Source organism: Xenopus laevis, chromosome 4S, assembly GCF_017654675.1.
Source record: "Xenopus laevis strain J_2021 chromosome 4S, Xenopus_laevis_v10.1, whole genome shotgun sequence".
Taxonomy (NCBI): domain Eukaryota; kingdom Metazoa; phylum Chordata; class Amphibia; order Anura; family Pipidae; genus Xenopus; species Xenopus laevis.
The window spans coordinates 83,558,985-83,580,564 of record NC_054378.1 but is presented as its reverse complement, the minus strand read 5'-3'; the positions used below and the strand labels follow the sequence as shown (position 1 = coordinate 83,580,564).

Below are 21,580 nucleotides of genomic sequence, written 5' to 3'. Positions count from 1 at the left end.
GTCACAAACTCTTTAGTTGTTTTAAATTGCTACATTTTGTTGATACATTTGTTATCTTTAGCCCTGTTGAGCAGAATCCCTGAGTAACATTAGGGATTTTAGAATTAATACAATAGTTGCAAATATTCCACAGATACCTCTTAGAAATGTATCAACTAATTGTATGCCCATACTTTACTAATGCAAGGTCTATCATTAGTGATATTGTCCCATTATGATCTACATCCATAAAAGCATTGTTGGCATTCTGTTCCATGGAAAATATTACTTAAATATTATAATGATTTATGAGAGAATATATATTGCTATATTTTAACAAACTATTTCTTATGTAACCTTAACATAATAAATATTTGAATGAAAAGCATAAAATAGGAGAGTGATTTAGAGAAGCTACTGATCACCAGCTAAAGGTCTACTGGTAGATCCCGATCTACCTTTTGGCCACCCCTGAACAAGATCTAGTAAATTGCAACAGTTCAGAATGCTCCTGGGTCACTGAGCTGCCAGACTGAAACACTAGAGACAACAACATTAAAGCTTTAAACTTAAATTCTGGGAAAATGGTAAAAAATAAAAGTAAGAGAAGCAAGTATACAATCTGAAAACAACTGAACTAAAAAAAGTATTTGGCAGGTGAACAACCCCTTTAATATGAAAGTTTAAGAAAACATCAATAAATGATAAGCAAACCATGAGTGAACATGAAGAAATGCTTCTTGCTATGGCTGGAACTATTTTTCTCTCTCTGGAAGGTCTTCCAGCTGGTAGCAAAACACTTTTATGACTCAAATGCATGAAAATAATAACATTTTGGCCAAGTTACCTCATACTGAATATTTTTGTTCTCCTCTCTTGTAATGGATATGCCTCTGTGATATCCTGCATTAAAGGGTCAGGCAGCTTGTGTGATTTAGTGTGGGGCAATGTTCCCATATGGCAGAACATGTCAGAGGACCTGATAGGAACCCTCTCTTTCTTCTTCCGTGGAAGAGTGCCATGGATGCATACATTTTGAAACAAATCTTTGCGCCTTTCACCAAGGGCAGATTTGCTGCCCAAAAGGTCCATTGATGATACCAGTGGGAACTGGTGATTCATTTGCACATTTCTATGGTAACTGGCAGATTTCCCAGCAGCCATCACTCTTCAGTTCTGGAAAAAAGAAAAACACACACATTGGTCACTGTATTGGTGAAGCGTGAAAAGGTATTTCGTTTTCAAGAGCCCCTCTAAATACTGACAATCAAATGAAAGAAATCACATTCAGCTAAACTATGGATTCTTTTCTTTTAATCTGAATTCAAAGGTTTCTTTGTTCACAGTCTCGATGCACTGAAATTAATTTGTCCAATTTCCATTACTGCCAAACCTAACCTGACACAATTCTGCTTTCCTCCTAATTGCATGAATCCTCTCTCATCCTGGCACTAAGAATGTTCTGCATTCTGGCTCAAGGTCAAAATACTGTGAAATGAACTTAAGAATTATGTATTGAAGACACTAGACAAAAATGCCACTGTACTAAACACAGCAGTATATTATCAAATCAAATTCACACTATCTGCTAAATTATGGCAGTAACCAAATATTAAAATCATACTGCAAATAGTTCCTTTTTGGAAGCAAAATAATAAAACAGTTATGAATTAAAACTGTAAAAATAAATCAACTAAATCTTCTACCGTTTGAGTGCATGTTTTTATCAATGACAGTTCTTTAAAAGAGTACTAAATCTTAACTACAGAAGTAGCTAGAAATGTTGTACATTATGTTTTAGCTTCTGTACCAGCCCAAGCAACCACAGCCCATTAGCAGTAAAGATCTGCAAACATGCCCCAGTAAATCGCCATCCTCTTTTTAGCTATTTACTACACATGCTCTGTGCTGCTGTCACTTACTAAGCTTAGGGGCTGACTCAAAATATACAGTACACATAGAATATAAATGTCACAAAATAAATACAGATAATTACGACATGGCAGCACAGAAACCAGTGCAACTATCATCAGAATTTAATAATTAGCCTTGAAGCATCAGCTTATATTACAAACTTTATTTTCTGCTTGATAATTTGTGACAACCACTAAAGCTTAGCTTCTCAACAGCTGCTCAGAGCCCATTGAGCATGTGAGTGTCGCAGGCACTTTAGCAAGATGGGGACCCCCTGTGACAAATTTCAAGTCCTGGATCATTGCTGCTATTGAAAAGATTAAACTTTAGGCTGGTGCAATAAGGTCAGTATATAAAATATGGCATTTTTAGCCATATTCGTTTTTAAGGTTTAGTTCTCCTTTAAGTGATGTCCTATCTGATATTCATTTCTGCCTGTTAGACTGAAAGGCTAGAATGTTGCATTCTAAATCTATTACATAAAATGGGGCTTGGATGGACGATAATCTGCATAACATTGGGCATATGGGTTCCACCACTACCCACATCCCACTTGCAAGTAGGGTATTGGTGACAAGACTGGAAACATTTTTTTTTAATTGCACATGTGTCAAGGGGTTGGGGTGACAAAAGAATAGCTGAGGCCAATATATTTTTTCTTCCACCCCAATGTTCACACAGGGTAGGAGATCAGGGCAATTGTCAAAGTAAGGCATTTTGACTGATGGTTTCCAACTGCTAAAATACCTTGTAGAGAAGAAATACATTATCTGACAATATTTTATGTATAATGTTAAATATAAACAATGTGGTATTTAACTATGAGGCAGCTCAAACAAGTACAGTACCTTGGTAATTATAATGTTGTCTGTCCTTCCCAGGCTGGGATATCAATATGCATTTTTTATACAGTGCCAACATGTTAAGGTAGCCATACACGCAGATTTTAGCTGCCAATTTGGCTGCTTCCATGTGAGTGGGTAGCTTATATGCCCATGTATGGGGCAGTCGGAGAGGACTAACCAATATATATATATATATATATATATATATATATATATATATATATATATATATATATATATATATATATATATATATATATATATATATATCTATATATCTATATCTATATCTATATCTATATCTATATATATATATATATATATATCTATATCCCATATGTGGCCGGGGCAGGGACCGCCCTAAGGTCACACAATCAGATGAGACCTATAAGCCCACCTCAAGATGGGCAATCTCACCAAACGAATGGATCTTTCAATGTGTGGTCAGCTTTAGGTAGCAATTTATTATTCATCAGTTGTCAGGCCCTGCCCCAGTGAAGTGCATATTTAAATCTCCTATTACAGTCATATACTGTAAATCTGGAGCCAATTAATCTGCCTCTAGGTAGCTAAACACTGAGCACATAAACAGTCAACTTTATAGTCTGTGATAATGGTGAAAATAAGTCAACTGCAGTTTCAAATTACGAAGAATGTGAAATATTTGCGCAATGTTGCCAAGAATACCTTTAACAATTCACAATATAAACTTTCAAAATCTAGAGCTGTCTACAAGGTAAATGTGTGATAGATATTTATACTGATTTCAACACATCCAACTCATCTTCGTTAGTGGCAGGAGTGAGATTCTCACCAGACTGCTCTGTGTAAATATTTAGAATCTGGATTCGATAGGCGACGAGGTATTTAGAATCTGTGCCTGGTGAGGTATCATTTAGACTTTGCTTGCCTTTTCACATACTCAGGTTATTGCCTGAAACTTATCTCTTCCTGTTTAGTATATTTATACACCAGGGAATGTCGTCAGAACATCAGGCTGTTATTGTCCATTATAGAAGTCCCAGATATGCCCCAGGGAGAGATAAACACCCCTTTTTACAGCTTTACCCAAAGCTTTTTCCAAAGTCATGAGGGCATATATACTGTATTATATAGAGTCTGCTCTTGAGTGGCTGAAATAATACAGTCATTGGCTGCGATGCTCTTCTGTGTGCAACTAAAACATGGCCCCTGTTTGTTTAATACGACAGGAGAGCTGGGTCATTTGCCAGGCATGTACAGCAGAATATAGGCCTTTGTGGAGATTACTGAACGCTGTGCAAGGATCCTGGTCTACTTTGTAAATCAGCTACAGAGCAATAGTTTCATCCAAGGTGAGGGATGTGACCAAAGAGTGAAATTTGTGCATAAATTAAAATTGCAAGTTTAATTTTTGTAGCCCTTTATACGACAGATTAAAACACCTGCCTAGGTCTATGATTTGCATGTACAGGTCTTGTAGTAACACAACACAGTATTGTTGATTCCATTAGTGTATCTATTCCTAACAAGCCGCATACAAAATAAAAAACTTCGAAATTCGAATATCGAAATTTATCATGTACTGTACTTCGACCATTCGCCAACTAAAAGCTGACGAAGTGCTGTTTTAGCCTACGGGGGACCTCCTAGAACCTATATTGAGGCAATTGTTGGAGTTTGAGAGATCGAAGTTTCTTAGGGGGAAAACTTCGAAGGAAAAGCGCCTTCCATGTACCTTGATTCGATCATACGATTCGAAGTAGGCCGAATACAGACCACTTCGACCTCTATTCGGTTGGTCTTTTTGAATACGAAGTTTGAAGTTTTTTAACTTCGACCCTTGATAAATATGCTCCTAAGTGTGTGACATTTCTTAAAATATCATGAGTAATTGACCTACTTAGCCAGTTCCATAAACCACTAAGGAAATGTAGCTCTAATTTACAAATTAGTCAGATTAGTTTGCAGAGCTGTCAGTAAATCAAAATGGGAAATATCTTCCCTTCACTCTCATATGATCCAAATGCTAAATTCTAATTATACACACACAAAGAAAATTCAGTTCTGTAAATCTTATTTAACTTCACCACCTGCCCTATAAAGAGGGTATAGCTTGCATGTGGCAATTATTTGTGGTTTTTAATTTTACAAGAAATCCTACTAAAAATGGACAGTGCAGGACTGGTTTTAGGGGATGTCTCCGCTATAGGAAACAAATACAATTAACCCGGGCTGCAAAAATCTCAGCACAACTCATACCAACACAGCAGTTCAAAGTAGGGATGAACCAAATTCAGGATTTGATTTGGTATTCGACCAAGATTTGGCCTTTTTCAACAGGATTTAGCTGAATCCAAGTGCCTGGCCCAAAAAAAAAAAATTAAAAAAAAAAAAAAAAAAAAATCACACGCCTTTTTATCACACAAACAAGGCAGTAAAAATGTTTTAACCACATGTCCTAGTTCAAAGTCCCATGCCAAGAAACACTTGTAACTATGGCAAACCAAGTGGGGAAAAAACCCTCAGGCAGGACCTTGGATAATGTTGACCCAATTTTTTAAACACATAACACTGCTGTGTGACCTGTCACATTAAAAGTTTCATCTTTATAGATTTATTTCTGTAGAGCGCACTTTTGTCATTTTCCTTCTGTTAATGACAAAACATGCAAGGCACAGTTGGGAGTCTTGACTGGAGGGGAGCAGAATACTGTTATGTTGCTTGAAAGGTAAACTATACCTCTGAACAATACAGGTCTCTATAAAAATATATTGCATATACAGCTTTTATTTAAAACCCTGCTTCATGTAAATAAACATTTTCATAATAATATCTTTTTTTAATAGTATGTGCCATTGGGTAATCAGAAATAGAAAATTGCCATTTTAAAAAAATAAGAGCTGCCCCCTGAGATCCTAGGATTCACGGTGCACACAAACAAACCAAACGTTAGGTCACATGAGCAAATTAACAGGCAGAGTTCTGTCTTTTGCTACCACACTTCTTCCTTTTACAGTTAGGGGCACATTTACTTAGCTCGAGTGAAGGATTAGAATGAAAAATACTTCAAATTTCTAAGTATTTTTTTTGGCTACTTGAAAATCGAATTGGCTACTTTGACCTTCGACTATGACTTCGAATCGAACTAAAAATCATTCGACTATTCGAGTACTGTCTCTTTAAAAAAAACTTCGACCGCCTACTTTGCCACCTAAAACCTACCGAGCACCAATGTTAGCCTATGGGGAAGGTCCCCATAGGCTCTCCTAGAAAATTTTCTGTCAGTAAATCCTTCGACTTCAATAGTCGAAGGATTTAACTTCGATGGTCGAATATCGAGGGTTAATTAACCCTCGATATTCGACCCATAGTAAATGTGCCCCTTAGAGTTGCAGTAATTCTGGTCAGGTGATCTCTGAGGCAGCACAGAGACTATCACAAAATGGTGTTTCAAGGCAAGAGATGTAAAAGGGCAATATTTTCTTAAATATATATACCTGTTTGGGAAGATTCTTTAATGTGCCACTTAATTTGATATAAACTTTATGTTGCTTAAGAGTTCAATTTGGGGGTATTGTTTTCCTTTAAGGTACATGTAATATAATACTGGAATGACAAACTGCTTTCAACTACCTGCTTTACAATTTTGATGCAGGCATAAAAAGTACATTTGTGCTAATGCTGTAAATTCTATAGTTTTGGGATCCATTTTGATCTATGCCATGGTGCACAGCTACTAGGAACACCCAGTATGGGAAGATCAAAGGACCCTGGCATGGAACCCAGAATCTTTCTACTGTCAGCAAAGACATTATATCATGCTTGGAGGAAAATTAATTTTGCCATTTGTTAAGTGGCAGAATGTCTGTAGAAGCATTAAACAGTGTGCTCCTTTTCAGAGCAAATTCCCTGTGCCTTTGAACATGAACGTATGTTCTGTACAGCTGTGGGCTCCAGAAATTAGGGCAAAATAAGTGTGCAGCTGTCACTCACGGCGTTCTGCAGTTATCCTTGAAAAATTTACTTTCTCATAGAAACATGTTCTATCAGTACGAGATTCCTGGAATTTTACAGCAGGGCTGTAATTTCACATTGAGATGAGTGCTCGCACAAGAAGTCATCAGGGTTTGTGAGATTCTTCTGAAAGGAATTTTTAAACTGTATTGAAACAAGAGAATATGGTTCTACCAGAGAGGCAAGTACCTTATACCCCTAACAGGTATTTATAGGTTGTTTTTTTGTAACTTACATTTTTATTAGTTTAAAACAGTACAATGCAGTTAGACAGACATAGCAAATTAGTCTCTATTATTTCCCAATAAGACTGTATCCATATCAATGAGTTTATGCTCACCATGACATTAATAATGCTGCCTAGAACATAATTAAAAGAAAAAATAATAATAGAAGAAAAAGCAAAGGAACACATTAAAAATGACAGAAAAAAAACCAATATCAGAGTCTGCTTTGTCCTGACATGGATGCGTTTACCAAGGTCTGTGACATATGACCATTATGAGTAAGGGTAAATTTTATTTCAACCAACTTAGGCCCTTGTTGTGAGGTACCTTGTGGCTGGGTGTCTCATACCAAAGGGGCATTTGGTGGGTTAGTTAATCCTCATAGTTCCCCATAGATCCCATATTTTCAAATGTGCTGGCAGGGTGTTGCGGAGTGTGGCAATTCCAAGTTCAAATTGCCTGTTGGCATTTACTCGTTGTATTATTTCTACCAAAGTGGGTGCATTGGAGGTTTTCCATTTAGATGCTATCGCCAAGCGTGTGGCCGTGAAAACTTGATTTATTAACATTTAGCCACTCTTGCCTATCTTTGAGAAAGGTTTCCCTAGCAACATGTTGGATACATCCAGCGGCATTTGAGTGGATAAAAGCCTTTCCACCCACAGCAGTTGGATAATGGGACAGTCCCAAAAGATGTGTTTCAAGGTGGCAGTAGCTCCACAGGCTCTCCAACATGCTGGGGAATGATTTGGGATAAGTCTATGGAGTTTGTCTGGTGTTAATAGGTTGTTTTTAACACATCTTGTCTGGATAAAATTACACAGTCAAATCTGACCCAAAGGTTGCTCAAGTCAAGAAGTGACGGGGTAACTCCTGCAGGAATAGCATGTGTATGTGTGTGTATATATATATATATATATATATATATATATATATATATATATATATATATATATATATATATATATATATATATATTTATATATATATTTATATATATATAAATGGCAAAAGAACTGCACGACCAGGTCTTTTTAAAGTGTAAAGAAACAAAAAAATCTTTATTTCAACATTTCGGCTCCTAACTTAAGCCGTCCTCAGGAGGTGAAAACAGCACACAAAACACACATATTTAAAAGCTAAAATGGCGCCAAAGTTCAAGTAATGACGTCATCACAAAACAGTGCCCCCATTGGTGATCGTATTTATAACGTGTATGGCCCCATAATTACTAAGTTTAAGAAAGAGAGTGTCAAAAAGGTGTCCATTTAAGTCCCATCTGAGACCTATTCATCTAAATAAGCAGTGACAACCGTGCCCTTCGGTGTTAAATACAGAAACCCCTGTTACTGTGTCAATAAAAACATTACTGAGCGCACATCACATGCGCTACTATTCTCATAACACCCTGGACATTCTCAACAGCGCTCTAGTCAAACATATCGCCATCTCCGTAGTGCACATACCTCCGATTATTGCAACAGTAAGCCCTTTTTTTATTGAGTTTGGATATATATATATATATATCTAGAAACAAGAAAAATTGGTAGCGCACTCCAGGGACTTGTATATAATAGAATTCTCTTTATTATTTATGGCATAATAATCGACGTTTCGGCTCCCCTCTAGAGCCTTTCTCAAGATCTTGAAAAGGGCTCTAGAGGGGACCTATTGAAAAAGGTCCCAACAGGGACCGAAACGTCGGTGATACATATGTTTTGAATACAACTTTTTTTCATACTTAAAGTCCCTTGGTGCTGGTTTTTCTTGATTGGATTATATACTAATTTTTTCCCGTGCACAGGGGCAGCCACAAAATGGCTTATCTGACATGAGGTGCTGTCTGCTACGAAAATCTATATCTATATATATATATATATATATATATATCTATATATATATATATAGAGATATATATATATATATATATATATATATATATATATATATATATATATTTTAAGTCATTTATAATAAATATTATGATTGTGCAGACCTTCTTGTAGTAGTGCCAGCATCCAGATTATATATATATATATATATATATATCAATGTACACAAAAACTGGAGCACTCATCTAAATAATGGCAATCTCCTGGGTGCAGTGTTCAAAGAATTATGTAGACCAAATATTGTACAAAAAACCGCACTACCAGGTCTTTTCAAGGTGCAAAAAAGGAAAAATATTTATTTCGACGTTTCGGCTTCTATACTAAAGCCTTTCTCAAGAGGTGTGCACAGTGCAAACAACAGTGATTATTTAAACACAAAAATGGCGCCAAGAACCTTGGTATGACGTCATGAGTACATGTGGGCGTCACCCAGTGAGAGTGTATAAGTATAGTAACGTAAAAAATCGTTCCCCCTTATGTAGTTGCACTTACAATGTCCAGCAACAAAGGAGATCGAGTAGTGACTGAAAAACATGTGTGATCCAAATGCATTGCAGTTCTTAGAGGGCCAAGTGTAAAGGGCAAACAATCTAAATCACCCAAGTGCGCTTAATGCTGATCATCACTTACCCCAGAGCGGACCAGGAGTGGCATAAGAAATTTGCCCAGTATCGCCTTCATGGAGGGAGGCGCAATCCACAACACAGCAGGGCATCCCCTGGCCCAATACCGACGGCCGCCAAGATTGTTCCTGCTATCGGTAAATACCGATCCCCCAAAGAGTCTCTGCGTCTAGACGCGCTTCCTTATCCGTGCCGGGTAACGCCCGCACGCAACATCTGTGCGCCCTGTTGGTGCAGGCTGTTCCAATCGTTATTTAGACTCGCGTTTATAAACCATCTCACATCAGGGGATTAGAGCTAGCGTGAGAGTACATCCCACTCTGCTCAATCTCCATTGCGTGATCACGCTGGTAAGCGAGCTTGTGCAATCATAGAGTAATAGGCACCCAAATATATAGAGACTGGGGTGAGGAACGGCAGCCCGCATACTCATGACAAGTTCTGTATGGTTGTTATCTCTTACATGCCCAAAGGCTCTGCGGGGTGCCCAGCTGCTGGTTACGTCTTACCTGCCTAAGGCCGGTGTATCAAAGTTGCCACTCCTTTCATGTCTCCCTGGGTTCAGAACATAGCAACCATGTGCTGAAGATCATTTGATCAGAATTCTGTGAATAAATAAAAACAATAAACAACCTTGTATTTATAGCTTGCAAATTTCAACTCCTCTATGATAATAAATAGTGAAACAATGTCACACTTTGTAATAATGTTGCCAAAAAATTGTCCATATCTTTGTCCTACATAGAGAATGTTCGAAAAGAAAAGAGTAGTAATATCCCTGGAAACAATGTTTCAACAGTAGATGTGTTCCACAGGAACAATGTTTCAATGTTCATCACACTATCTTAGTAAAAAGGGGATATTGGGAGAGTCTCATTTAACCCCTTCGGGGCCAAAGTATCCAAAGTAAAGATCCACATGCTCTCCCTCTGTAATAACAGGAGACCCCTATTCCCTCCTCGTTTGGGAATAGGTACATGATCGATGATCATATGCCTGAATTGCGGAACTGTATGTCTCATTTTGAGCCAATGTCTGGGAACCGGTTGTTCAGCCTTTCCTGTAGTCAGTGCGCTCCTAATCGCGCAGCGATGATTGTTCATTCGCTCCCGGTAGGTTGTGGTGGCTTTACCCACGTAGTGAAGCCCACATGGGCACCAAGCCATATAGACAATGTGATCCGATGTGCAAGTTACTCGATGTTTAATTTTATACTTAGCCCCCGTTCTTGGGTGTGTGAAGGAGGTGCCTTGTGCCATTCCCCCACAAGTCAGACAGTTTGTACATTTGTAGCAACCAGGTTTGAGAGGTCGGTCCAACCAGGTGCCTCCTTTGTTCATCCCTCTGCTAAAGTTTTTGACCACCAACATGTCGCTTAAATTGCGACCTCTCCTAAAGGCTACCATAGGTGCCTTTTTCTCATAAAAAGGTAAGTCTGTTTCCGTACTGATGACTTCCCAACGATCCTTCAGTGCCCTACTTATCTGTGGGCTAACATCTGTCCATTCTGTCAAAAAAATGGAATCCAAACCCTCTTTAGGTGATTTCACCTGTTTCTGCAATAGATCCTCCTGGCTGTGTAGTATGGCTCTCCCCAGCTGTTGGTTAATGAGGGCCTCCGGATAACCTCTGGAAGAGAACTGTTCTGCTAAGGAGGTGAGTTGTAGTTCTGCTGTCGTCCGGTCGGAGTTATTCCTGATAACCCTTAGGAATTGGGAGTAAAGAACCCCCCGGGACATGTGTGGTGGATGATGGGACTGTGCTTGTATAAGGCTATTCCTATCTGTAGGTTTTTTAAACAGAGTGGTGCAAAGGCTATTGCCCTGTAAAAATATACTCACGTCAAGATAGTCAATCTTACGTCTGTCATACGTCATAGTTAATTTTATAGGAGAATCCAAGCTGTTGAGAGCTGTATGGAAGTCGATAAGCTCAGTCTCAGTCCCCTGCCACAGTAGTATCAAGTCATCGATGTAGCGTTTATAGAACAGAACCTTGTCACCCCCCAAAGGAAGTAGATGTTGTTTCTCATATGCTTGCATAAACAAGTTAGCAAAAGAAGGAGCTACATTTGAACCCATAGCTGTCCCAGATATTTGTAGAAAAAAAGAATCGTTGAAGGAAAAATAGTTATGAGTCAGTGCCAGATCCAATAGAGCAATCAAAAATTCTGTGGGTGGCAGTCCCTGGTGTGAATTTCGTAAGGCCTCTCCAACCACCTTTAGGCCACTACTATGTGGAATGACAGTATACAGGCTCGAGACATCCATTGTCACTAATAGGCACTCTTTTGGGACACTCACCTCCCTTAGTAAGGTTAGTAAATGTGTTGTATCTTTCACATAGGAACCCATGTTTTGTACTAGGGGTTGGAGGTGAAAGTCTAAGTATTGAGCCACAGGTTGAAAAAGGGAGCCTATTGCAGAGATGATTGGACGACCTGGGGGTGCAGACAGGGATTTATGAATCTTAGGTAGAGTGTATATGAATGGAATTTTTGGATACTCAGATATCAAAAAATTGCTTGTGTTAATATCAATCCATCCTGCAGTGAGGGCCATATTAATCAGGGAGTCCAAACTATTTTTATATCCCCTCGTGGGATCTCTTTTGAGAGGGATATAGGTATTGGTATCTGACAGTTGTCCTTTTAACTCTTTAATGTAATATTCTTTATCCAACAGGACTATCGCTCCCCCCTTGTCCGCTTGTCTTATGACCAAATCATTATCTCCCCTCAAAGTTTTTATGGCCCCCCTCTCTTCCTTGGATAAATTAGGAAACATCCTTCTCTTCTTTTGATGTATTTCCTTCGAGTCCCTACTTAGTAGTTGGGAAAAAATAGAGATGGCTGGGGCTGTATTGGGGGGTTCAAACGTGCTTTTGCTCTTAAATGGCGGAAATGCTGTGATAGCATTGTCCTTAAAAAAATCTCGTAATTTGAGTTGTCTCTTGAATTTATGGATGTCTTTATACACTTCAAATGGTTTGGAGTAATTGGTGGGGACGAATTTTAACCCTCTGTTTAATAGTCTGGCTTCTCCCATGGTTAATTGGTGTTGGGATAAGTTCACAACTATGTCTTGCTCCTCCCCCTTCTTGGTGGTTTTCCTTCTATGTTTCTTGCCTCCCCTCCTTGTTTTTTTGTGTTTCCTCTCTCTATCCCGGTGGGCGTAGTAGATTGAGTTGGGGTATTCCCTAAAAAAGCCTGTGTAAGGGGTCTCTGTGTGCCTGGGTCAGAGTCGGTCGAGTCTCCTAAACTGTCGACAGTAGACAGGGAAGTCGGTTTATATCTATGTAACGGTCTCCTTCTCTTCTCCTCAGATAGCCCTAAAAGCCACCTGTATACTTTTTTTTGTTTATAGTCCTCTTTAACTGTCGACAATTTCCTTTCTTTAAATGAAATCAAGTCCTGTTTGTATTTAGTCAAATTAGTGTCTATACTCTTGATCCAATCCACAGTTTTATCCTGGGAGATCTGCAGCATGTGGTGAGTCTCAAAATCAACGATATCCTTCTGGGTCTGTTTCAACTCAGTACCCACGAATTCAATCACCAGCAATAGTAGGTCAGAAGAGCATTTGTTTAATATCTTACACCACTTACTGCAGAACTCCGTGTTGGATCTTCCTAGTGTGGGCACATTCCTGATTCTAAACCCCCTGGGAATGGCCTTCTGTCTATGGTAGCTAGATAAGTAAGTACCATGTAACAATAGATCAATCTCCCTTTTTTTAAGGTTTAATAAGTTATGATATAAGTCCCGAGGGGTCCTACCAGAACCTTCAGTGTCAGGAAGTTCGCCAAACAGTATCCTCTCAGCGTCCTCGGAGGTAAAGGTATATTCTCCAGATGTATCTACTTCTATGGCCGTAGTGGTACATTCCATCCTCTGTTGGTATATGAGTCAAAGGAACTACTTCTTAAGACAAAGATCAAGCTGTAAAGGTTGCTGTAACCCTGTGTTACACCAAATTCAAAAGTAACAACATGGTAAGATGCGTAAAGAGAATAAAAAATGGTTTTTTGGTGCTACCAGATAGGATAGAATGTGACCTGGTCGTAAGACTGGGTACACAAAAAAATTCCTACATCTCAATGTACACAAAAACTGGAGCACTCATCTAAATAATGGCAATCGCCTGGGTGCAGTGTTCAAAGAATTATGTAGACCAAATATTGTACAAAAAACCGCACTACCAGGTCTTTTCAAGGTGCAAAAAAGGAAAAATATTTATTTCGACGTTTCGGCTTCTATACTAAAGCCTTTCTCAAGAGGTGTGCACAGTGCAAACAACAGTGATTATTTAAACACAAAAATGGCGCCAAGAACCTTGGTATGACGTCATGAGTACATGTGGGCGTCACCCAGTGAGAGTGTATAAGTATAGTAACGTAAAAAAGCGTTCCCCCTTATGTAGTTGCACTTACAATGTCCAGCAACAAAGGAGATCGAGTAGTGACTGAAAAACATGTGTGATCCAAATGCATTGCAGTTCTTAGAGGGCCAAGTGTAAAGGGCAAACAATCTAAATCACCCAAGTGCGCTTAATGCTGATCATCACTTACCCCAGAGCGGACCAGGAGTGGCATAAGAAATTTGCCCAGTATCGCCTTCATGGAGGGAGGCGCAATCCACAACACAGCAGGGCATCCCCTGGCCCAATACCGACGGCCGCCAAGATTGTTCCTGCTATCGGTAAATACCGATCCCCCAAAGAGTCTCTGCGTCTAGACGCGCTTCCTTATCCGTGCCGGGTAACGCCCGCACGCAACATCTGTGCGCCCTGTTGGTGCAGGCTGTTCCAATCGTTATTTAGACTCGCGTTTATAAACCATCTCACATCAGGGGATTAGAGCTAGCGTGAGAGTACATCCCACTCTGCTCAATCTCCATTGCGTGATCACGCTGGTAAGCGAGCTTGTGCAATCAGCTTGTGCAATCATAGAGTAATAGGCACCCAAATATATAGAGACTGGGGTGAGGAACGGCAGCCCGCATACTCATGACAAGTTCTGTATGGTTGTTATCTCTTACATGCCCAAAGGCTCTGCGGGGTGCCCAGCTGCTGGTTACGTCTTACCTGCCTAAGGCCGGTGTATCAAAGTTGCCACTCCTTTCATGTCTCCCTGGGTTCAGAACATAGCAACCATGTGCTGAAGATCATTTGATCAGAATTCTGTGAATAAATAAAAACAATAAACAACCTTGTCTTTTATAGCTTGGAACACATCTACTGTTGAAACATTGTTTCCAGGGATATTACTACTCTTTTCTTTTCGAACATTCTCTATGTAGGACAAAGATATGGACAATTTTTTGGCAACATTATTACAAAGTGTGACATTGTTTCACTATTTATTATCATAGAGGAGTTGAAATTTGCAAGCTGTAAATACAAGGTTGTTTATTGTTTTTATTTATTCACAGAATTCTGATCAAATGATCTTCAGCACATGGTTGCTATGTTCTGAACCCAGGGAGACATGAAAGGAGTGGCAACTTTGATACACCGGCCTTAGGCAGGTAAGACGTAACCAGCAGCTGGGCACCCCGCAGAGCCTTTGGGCATGTAAGAGATAACAACCATACAGAACTTGTCATGAGTATGCGGGCTGCCGTTCCTCACCCCAGTCTCTATATATTTGGGTGCCTATTACTCTATGATTGCACAAGCTCGCTTACCAGCGTGATCACGCAATGGAGATTGAGCAGAGTGGGATGTACTCTCACGCTAGCTCTAATCCCCTGATGTGAGATGGTTTATAAACGCGAGTCTAAATAACGATTGGAACAGCCTGCACCAACAGGGCGCACAGATGTTGCGTGCGGGCGTTAACCGGCACGGATAAGGAAGCGCGTCTAGACGCAGAGACTCTTTGGGGGATCGGTATTTACCGATAGCAGGAACAATCTTGGCGGCCGTCGGTATTGGGCCAGGGGATGCCCTGCTGTGTTGTGGATTGCGCCTCCCTCCATGAAGGCGATACTGGGCAAATTTCTTATGCCACTCCTGGTCCGCTCTGGGGTAAGTGATGATCAGCATTAAGCGCACTTGGGTGATTTAGATTGTTTGCCCTTTACACTTGGCCCTCTAAGAACTGCAATGCATTTGGATCACACATGTTTTTCAGTCACTACTCGATCTCCTTTGTTGCTGGACATTGTAAGTGCAACTACATAAGGGGGAACGCTTTTTTACGTTACTATACTTATACACTCTCACTGGGTGACGCCCACATGTACTCATGACGTCATACCAAGGTTCTTGGCGCCATTTTTGTGTTTAAATAATCACTGTTGTTTGCACTGTGCACACCTCTTGAGAAAGGCTTTAGTATAGAAGCCGAAACGTCGAAATAAATATTTTTCCTTTTTTGCACCTTGAAAAGACCTGGTAGTGCGGTTTTTTGTACAATATTTGGTATATATATATATATATATATATATATATATATATATATATATATATATATATATATATATATATATATATATATAAAAATTGGATAGTGTTTATGTAACTTTTCTTTTTTAAGGGGGTATATTTTGTTCTTTGTGCTTTTTTCTGGATACTAATAACATGTTAATAGGTTCTTCCCAATCAAATAATTACCCCCTTCTCAGAGAATGCACTTCCCCCAATTTTTAAGTTTACATTTTTATCAAAAGTATGTTTTCTCTGTAAACGTGATACCATAGGAGTCACAGGAGGAGTACATAATAAGCATAAATGAATGTGAAATCTTGCCAAGCAGCATGAGGTGAGAGCTATTAACAGGCCACATGGCATAATATAAAACACTGCAAACTATTCATTCTTGGGTGACAATGAAGAGAACAATGTACCCAGGCCCTCTCATGCAACCTACTTCTTCAGGCTTTTCTGACTATGCAAGGGTGATCGGAATGCATGCCTCCTCCAACTAGGAAACATTTCAAACCCCTATAAGAACAGCAACAATAAGCCAGATGGTGTGAGCAAGGGCCGCAACAGGAGAACTTGAAATATATTTCAAGCACAAAAGGGTATTTGATCACATATTAAATCCCTCTGCAGGAGGGTCAGCAACTTGCTTCTTTTCTGGGTAAACACTGGATCCTCTGTGCACTGCTGCTAATAGGTAACAATGAGTTCATTAGTAAAATGATGTAATTGACAGTGCAATTCCCTGCAAAGTCTTTTTTTTTTTTAACCCAAAGAAATACAGTGTCGGGGTGGCTATGCACTTACATAGACTGCTTATAGTTTAGCAGAAGTAAAATGGAGCTGGCCAATATGAACTATCTAGCAAATTGATGATTCGGTTATTCCAACATGTCTGCAAGCTGGATCCTATGGAAAAGGGGGTGGAACAAATTGTTACGGTCATCAGGTGGATATTTTTTTTTCCATAAATGTTTTTATTAGCACCAAAAAGATACATACAAAAATAGAATGAAACATGCTATACAGTCATGAATAGGGTTACATATAGAAATTGGAGAAGGTCTACACACATTCTTCATGTGTAGAACTACTCCAGGTCGCACACAGAGAGGATGCTGCAAACAGAAGGCTACGTGCAACACACATAGGCATATGCATCTTGTTAGAAGTCAGACGTGCAGAAGTCAGCTAACTGTGATTATAATTTATAATTTAAAGGGGACCCACCACCCAAAAAAAATATTCAAAACCCAATTTTATCACATTAGTCAAGCAAAATGACTTTAATTGCACTATATAAATTATTTTTTCAGAATTATAGCAAGCAGGCAGGAGCAATTTTGTTGACACTGTTATTAAGACAAGCCTTGCATCATCTCAGAATCTTGTTTGTGCACCAGAATGGGGGACCTGATGTCCAACCCCATGCACTAGTTACACAATTAAATGGTTAACAGAATGGGGGAATGTTAGGAAAGCAGTGACATCTAGGAAATGCTGAATGGAAATTGAAAGTAATTGTCTGCCCCGCCTCTATGCCCAAGGCATAGAGGAGGGGCACACAATATTTGATTGACAGCTGAGATTTTTAAATGAGCTTACAACAGCTATGAATGCTTTAATAAAAAAAATAGAAATCAGATTTCATGTTTAATTTGAAAAGGACTTTTATTATACAGATTTTTGTGTCTGGGTGACATGTCCACTTTAAGGAATTAGAATAATTATATGAAAAAGCAAAAAACCTAGAACCTGTCTAGAAAGTAAGCAATACTAATCATTCATGCCTTGACAGAGTAGAGTGGTCCATAGATACCAGGTATATGCAAAACAAGACAAGAAAGAAGGTGCAGTGACCCATCCTACCCAAGGAATAAAGCTGTGGCATGCTTCCTGTAAGAACAGACATATAAGCTAAAAAAGCTGCACATAGTACATGTATTTGTTGGATGAAAGATGGAATGTGAATAGAAGATATTTGATTTAATATTCCTGATACAAGCCTGTCCTCATACACTGACCCAGAAGCAAGCAAATAACATGAAACAGATAGGTGATGTGCGGGGCAAAGAGCTTACAATCCACTGAAAGCATTTTGTTATATACCAGCTTTCTTAAGACATGATCTACTTACACTGCTTTAAAGACTGGCGGCAAAGTCACCACACCCTCAGTGATATCCAATAGCAATGATTCTGCATACACCAACTCTGATGCCTGAACTCACACTGTACCACATACTACAATGAATAACTGGTTGAACAAATTAAAATTTGTGATGCATATGATCTGCATAGATTTACATAAGGACTGGAAGAGTACACAAACCGTACACTACTTTTTACAGCACCCCTGACATGTGTACATGGCCACAATAAGAAGCAATTTGCACTTTATACATCTGCCATTTTCCAGGGTGACATCCATAGTTAAAGGGGATCATTGGTGTAACTCAGGGATCCCCAACCTTTTGAACCCGTGAGCAATATTCAGAAGTAAAAGGAGTTGGGGAGCAACACTAGCATGAAAAATGTTCCTGGGTTGCCAAGTAAGTGCTGTGATTGGCCATTTGGTAGCCCCTATGTGGATTGTTAACCTACATTGAGACTCTGTTTGGCAGTGTAACTGGTTTTTATGCAACTAAAACTTGCCTCCAAGCCTGGAATTCAAAAACAAGCACCTGCTTTTAGGCCACTGGTACAGAAATTTACAACTGGGCCCCCCTAAAGTAATTGTTCACCTATGAGTAATTTACAGTATGATGTATTCTGATATAATTTGCAATTGGTTTCCATTTTATTTTGTTTGTGGTTTTTGATTATTCCGCTTTTTAGTCAGCAGCTCTCCCGTTTACACTGTCAGCAGTCTGGTTGCTAGGGTCCAGATTCCCCTAGCAACCATGCACTGATTTGAATGAGACTGAAATATGAATAGAAGAGGGTCTAAATACACAAATAAGTCATTAAAAAGTAGCATTTGTTTTTAGATGGGGTCAATTACCCCCATTTAAAGATGTAGACGAGGAAGGAAAAAAAATTCAAAAACCATAAAAATAAATAATGAAGACCAATTGAAAAGTTGTTGAGAATTTGCCATTATATAACATACTAGAAGTTAATGTAAACGTTACATGTAAAAAGGAGGTTTCACTGTATTATAATGATATAAGGGATAATGTACCCCCTACTGTAAATGATAAGGATATTAGAAGTCACCGAGGGGTTGTTCTGTGACCACATAAAAACACAAGGCTGCAGTTATACAGGGAACTCTGAGTATCGGGGATCTCCCCCCAAAAACTCGTATAATAAAAATCTAAACAACTTTTGCCACCCTATTAAAACTGTTTGCAAATGCAACTGCAGGATAAGCTTATCCATTTCTGCTTTCCGACTCAGAATGTGACAGAAGTCAGATCTTCCGCAAGAGCTCCTCGTGCTAAATTGCCTCAGTCAGACTCAGGTCCAGTAGCGTTTGGCAGCGGTTTGGCGCAAAGTTTAGAATGAATGAGACTCCAGGCGGAGAGGTGGGTCTGGTCGCAGCTGCATAAAGAGTCGGCGTTTGCTTACCTTTGTCTCCAGTCACTGAAGGTTATATTATCCAACACGCATGGCGGCACCAATAACTGTCTGCAGGCTCACTCTCTACCCCTACGTAGTGTCGCCCGGTTGTGCCAAGCTCTCTGCAGCGACTCCACTCTCGTGTAAACTCTCCACCCCGGGCAGCTGCTGCACTGACACAATCACTAGCTGGGAGCGTCTTTAGCACTCTCAGGCCACGCCCACGCTCCCGAGTTTTCCCCTCAAGCAGCAGCATAAGAGCAAGTTCCCCAGGTCCCTAGAATACTCACATTCTCTGCCTCAGTGACAGGGTGGTGCTTTCTCAGTTACTGCTCTCATGTAACTCGTTACACTGCCCCTTTCACCCTCACAGTCTGGTCACATGATGTGTGTGAGAGACACAGGGGGAGTGCGGCTCGGGTTCATTGTTGAGGATAAGGGGGGCCAGCCACGCCACACTTACTTGATTAGCCGGCCCCCCATCTTTCTGAGAGCTGCTGACTTTGGGAAGGCATGGACGTTTAAGGGGCCCTGGCCACCAATTTTCTTATAATGTGGGGGGAGGGGCGTGGCCACCAATTTTTTTTCTCATGTGGGGTCCTAGCCACCAATATTTTTTAATGGGGGGGCCCAGATCACCAATATCTTTTTATTAACATGTGGGAACCCTAGCCACCAATATGTTTTAGTTTTTTTTACTGTGTGGTGGGGAGGGTGGACCTGTTAAGTGGGGCTTGCGGTGGGCGTAGCCCAGGGGGCCCAGGAAATGTTGTATGGGGCCCTGCAATTTCTGATGGTGGTCCTGGGTGTGAGTGATGGGGCCCTGCAATTTCTGATGGTGGTCCTGGGTGTGAGTGATTTGAGAGGCTACTTGTGTGTGAGCCACTGTGTGTACATTATTGTGCAGCAGGGCTGCCACCAGAAATCACGGGCCCCGTACGGCAACATTTTCTGGCTGCCCACCCCAGATCCTGCCCCCAAGCCCCACCCCTCAAAAAAACACTTGTGGTCAGGGCCCTCTACACGTTAAAAAAAAATCATTAGTGGTCAGGGACCCCCAAAAAATTAAAAAAAACAGTGATGACAGAACCCCCATACAAGTTTTACTAAAACCCAGTTTTGATATATCACTGCTGGATAGTGCTACTTCCTTGTCCTTACACTCTGTTACCTTGACACTAAACTGGTTTGCTAAAACCCAGAAATCCACAGAATACTGTTCTCCCACACCTGTACCTTTAGTGCAATGGTACCTTTAGTGCCATTGCAAGTTTCTTAACTTGCCTCAGGTGTCCCCCTGGTTGCCAGGGGTTACAAAAATGCCACTCCTGGTAACTAAGAGCAGAATTTCCATTTTTTCAACCCAGAATTTTGCTTCGGTGGCAAAATGGCCATATCTTGCTTTGCAGATTCTTTATTCACAGTGTTTCACACTAAAATAAATTATGGAAACAATAAAAGACTGTAGCACTCTGTAATACAATGTGAATTTAGTGTTCCAGGGTTTCAAAAAAATATATAAATTTGGCACTGTTTCAGGCCTATGTTGGCCCTTTGTCAATCATACTTTGCAATATCCTAAGTTGAAATGAATACTGAAATGGAGGGCAGAACTTTCCACAAACCCACCTTTCAATTATGTAACTGAAGTTCCTATTCCAGTCTATACAATGTATCCTTGTTACAGTCCACAAGTTTCATTTGCTAGGTTACAGCCAAAGACACTCATCTTCAGTTTGTACAATACAAAACAAATATATGGGAAAAAAGTTTTCAATTATATTATATGGCAACTATTATCTATAGTTTTAGTTAGATATATTGAGCCAATGATTCCATTCCATGGACAGCCTTTCTTCAGCACTTATATAAAAACAAGGTGTTTACACATGGAGGTCATGGTCTCAAGGTCCCAGACAAAGCTCTCCAACTCTTCTGTTGTTGTATAAAGCCAAAGTGCCAGTAAAATCCCCTTGCTTTTAAGTGCACACAAAACCTGCATTACTTTTCTCCCATTAATGGTTCACAACAAATAATTAACTTTAGAACAGAGAGTTTTCAATTCTTTAAAGGATTACTGCCCTTTGTGTATATACTGGCCTTTTATTACTGC

At 39.8% G+C, this 21,580-nt stretch overlaps 1 protein-coding gene across 3 annotated transcripts in view; it reads right to left on the bottom strand.

The window, feature by feature from the left end:
• bcar3.S (BCAR3, NSP family adaptor protein S homeolog) overlaps nucleotides 1-19,767 on the bottom strand; it is a 77,013-nt gene extending 57,246 nt beyond the window's left edge. The window contains exons 1-2 of one of the 3 annotated variants that reach the window (XM_018260998.2): nucleotides 19,477-19,767; nucleotides 827-1,155 (exon numbers count right to left, since the gene is read on the bottom strand). In XM_018260998.2, coding sequence (XP_018116487.1) covers nucleotides 827-1,143 — 317 coding nt within the window. In that variant the 5' untranslated portion in view covers nucleotides 1,144-1,155; nucleotides 19,477-19,767. Of the gene's footprint in view, nucleotides 1-826; nucleotides 1,156-9,985; nucleotides 10,074-19,476 lie in introns of those variants that run through there. The other 2 variants (XM_041561521.1, XM_018261001.2) reach the window with 2 other exon arrangements.
• Between the last annotated feature and the right edge of the window lie 1,813 nt (nucleotides 19,768-21,580).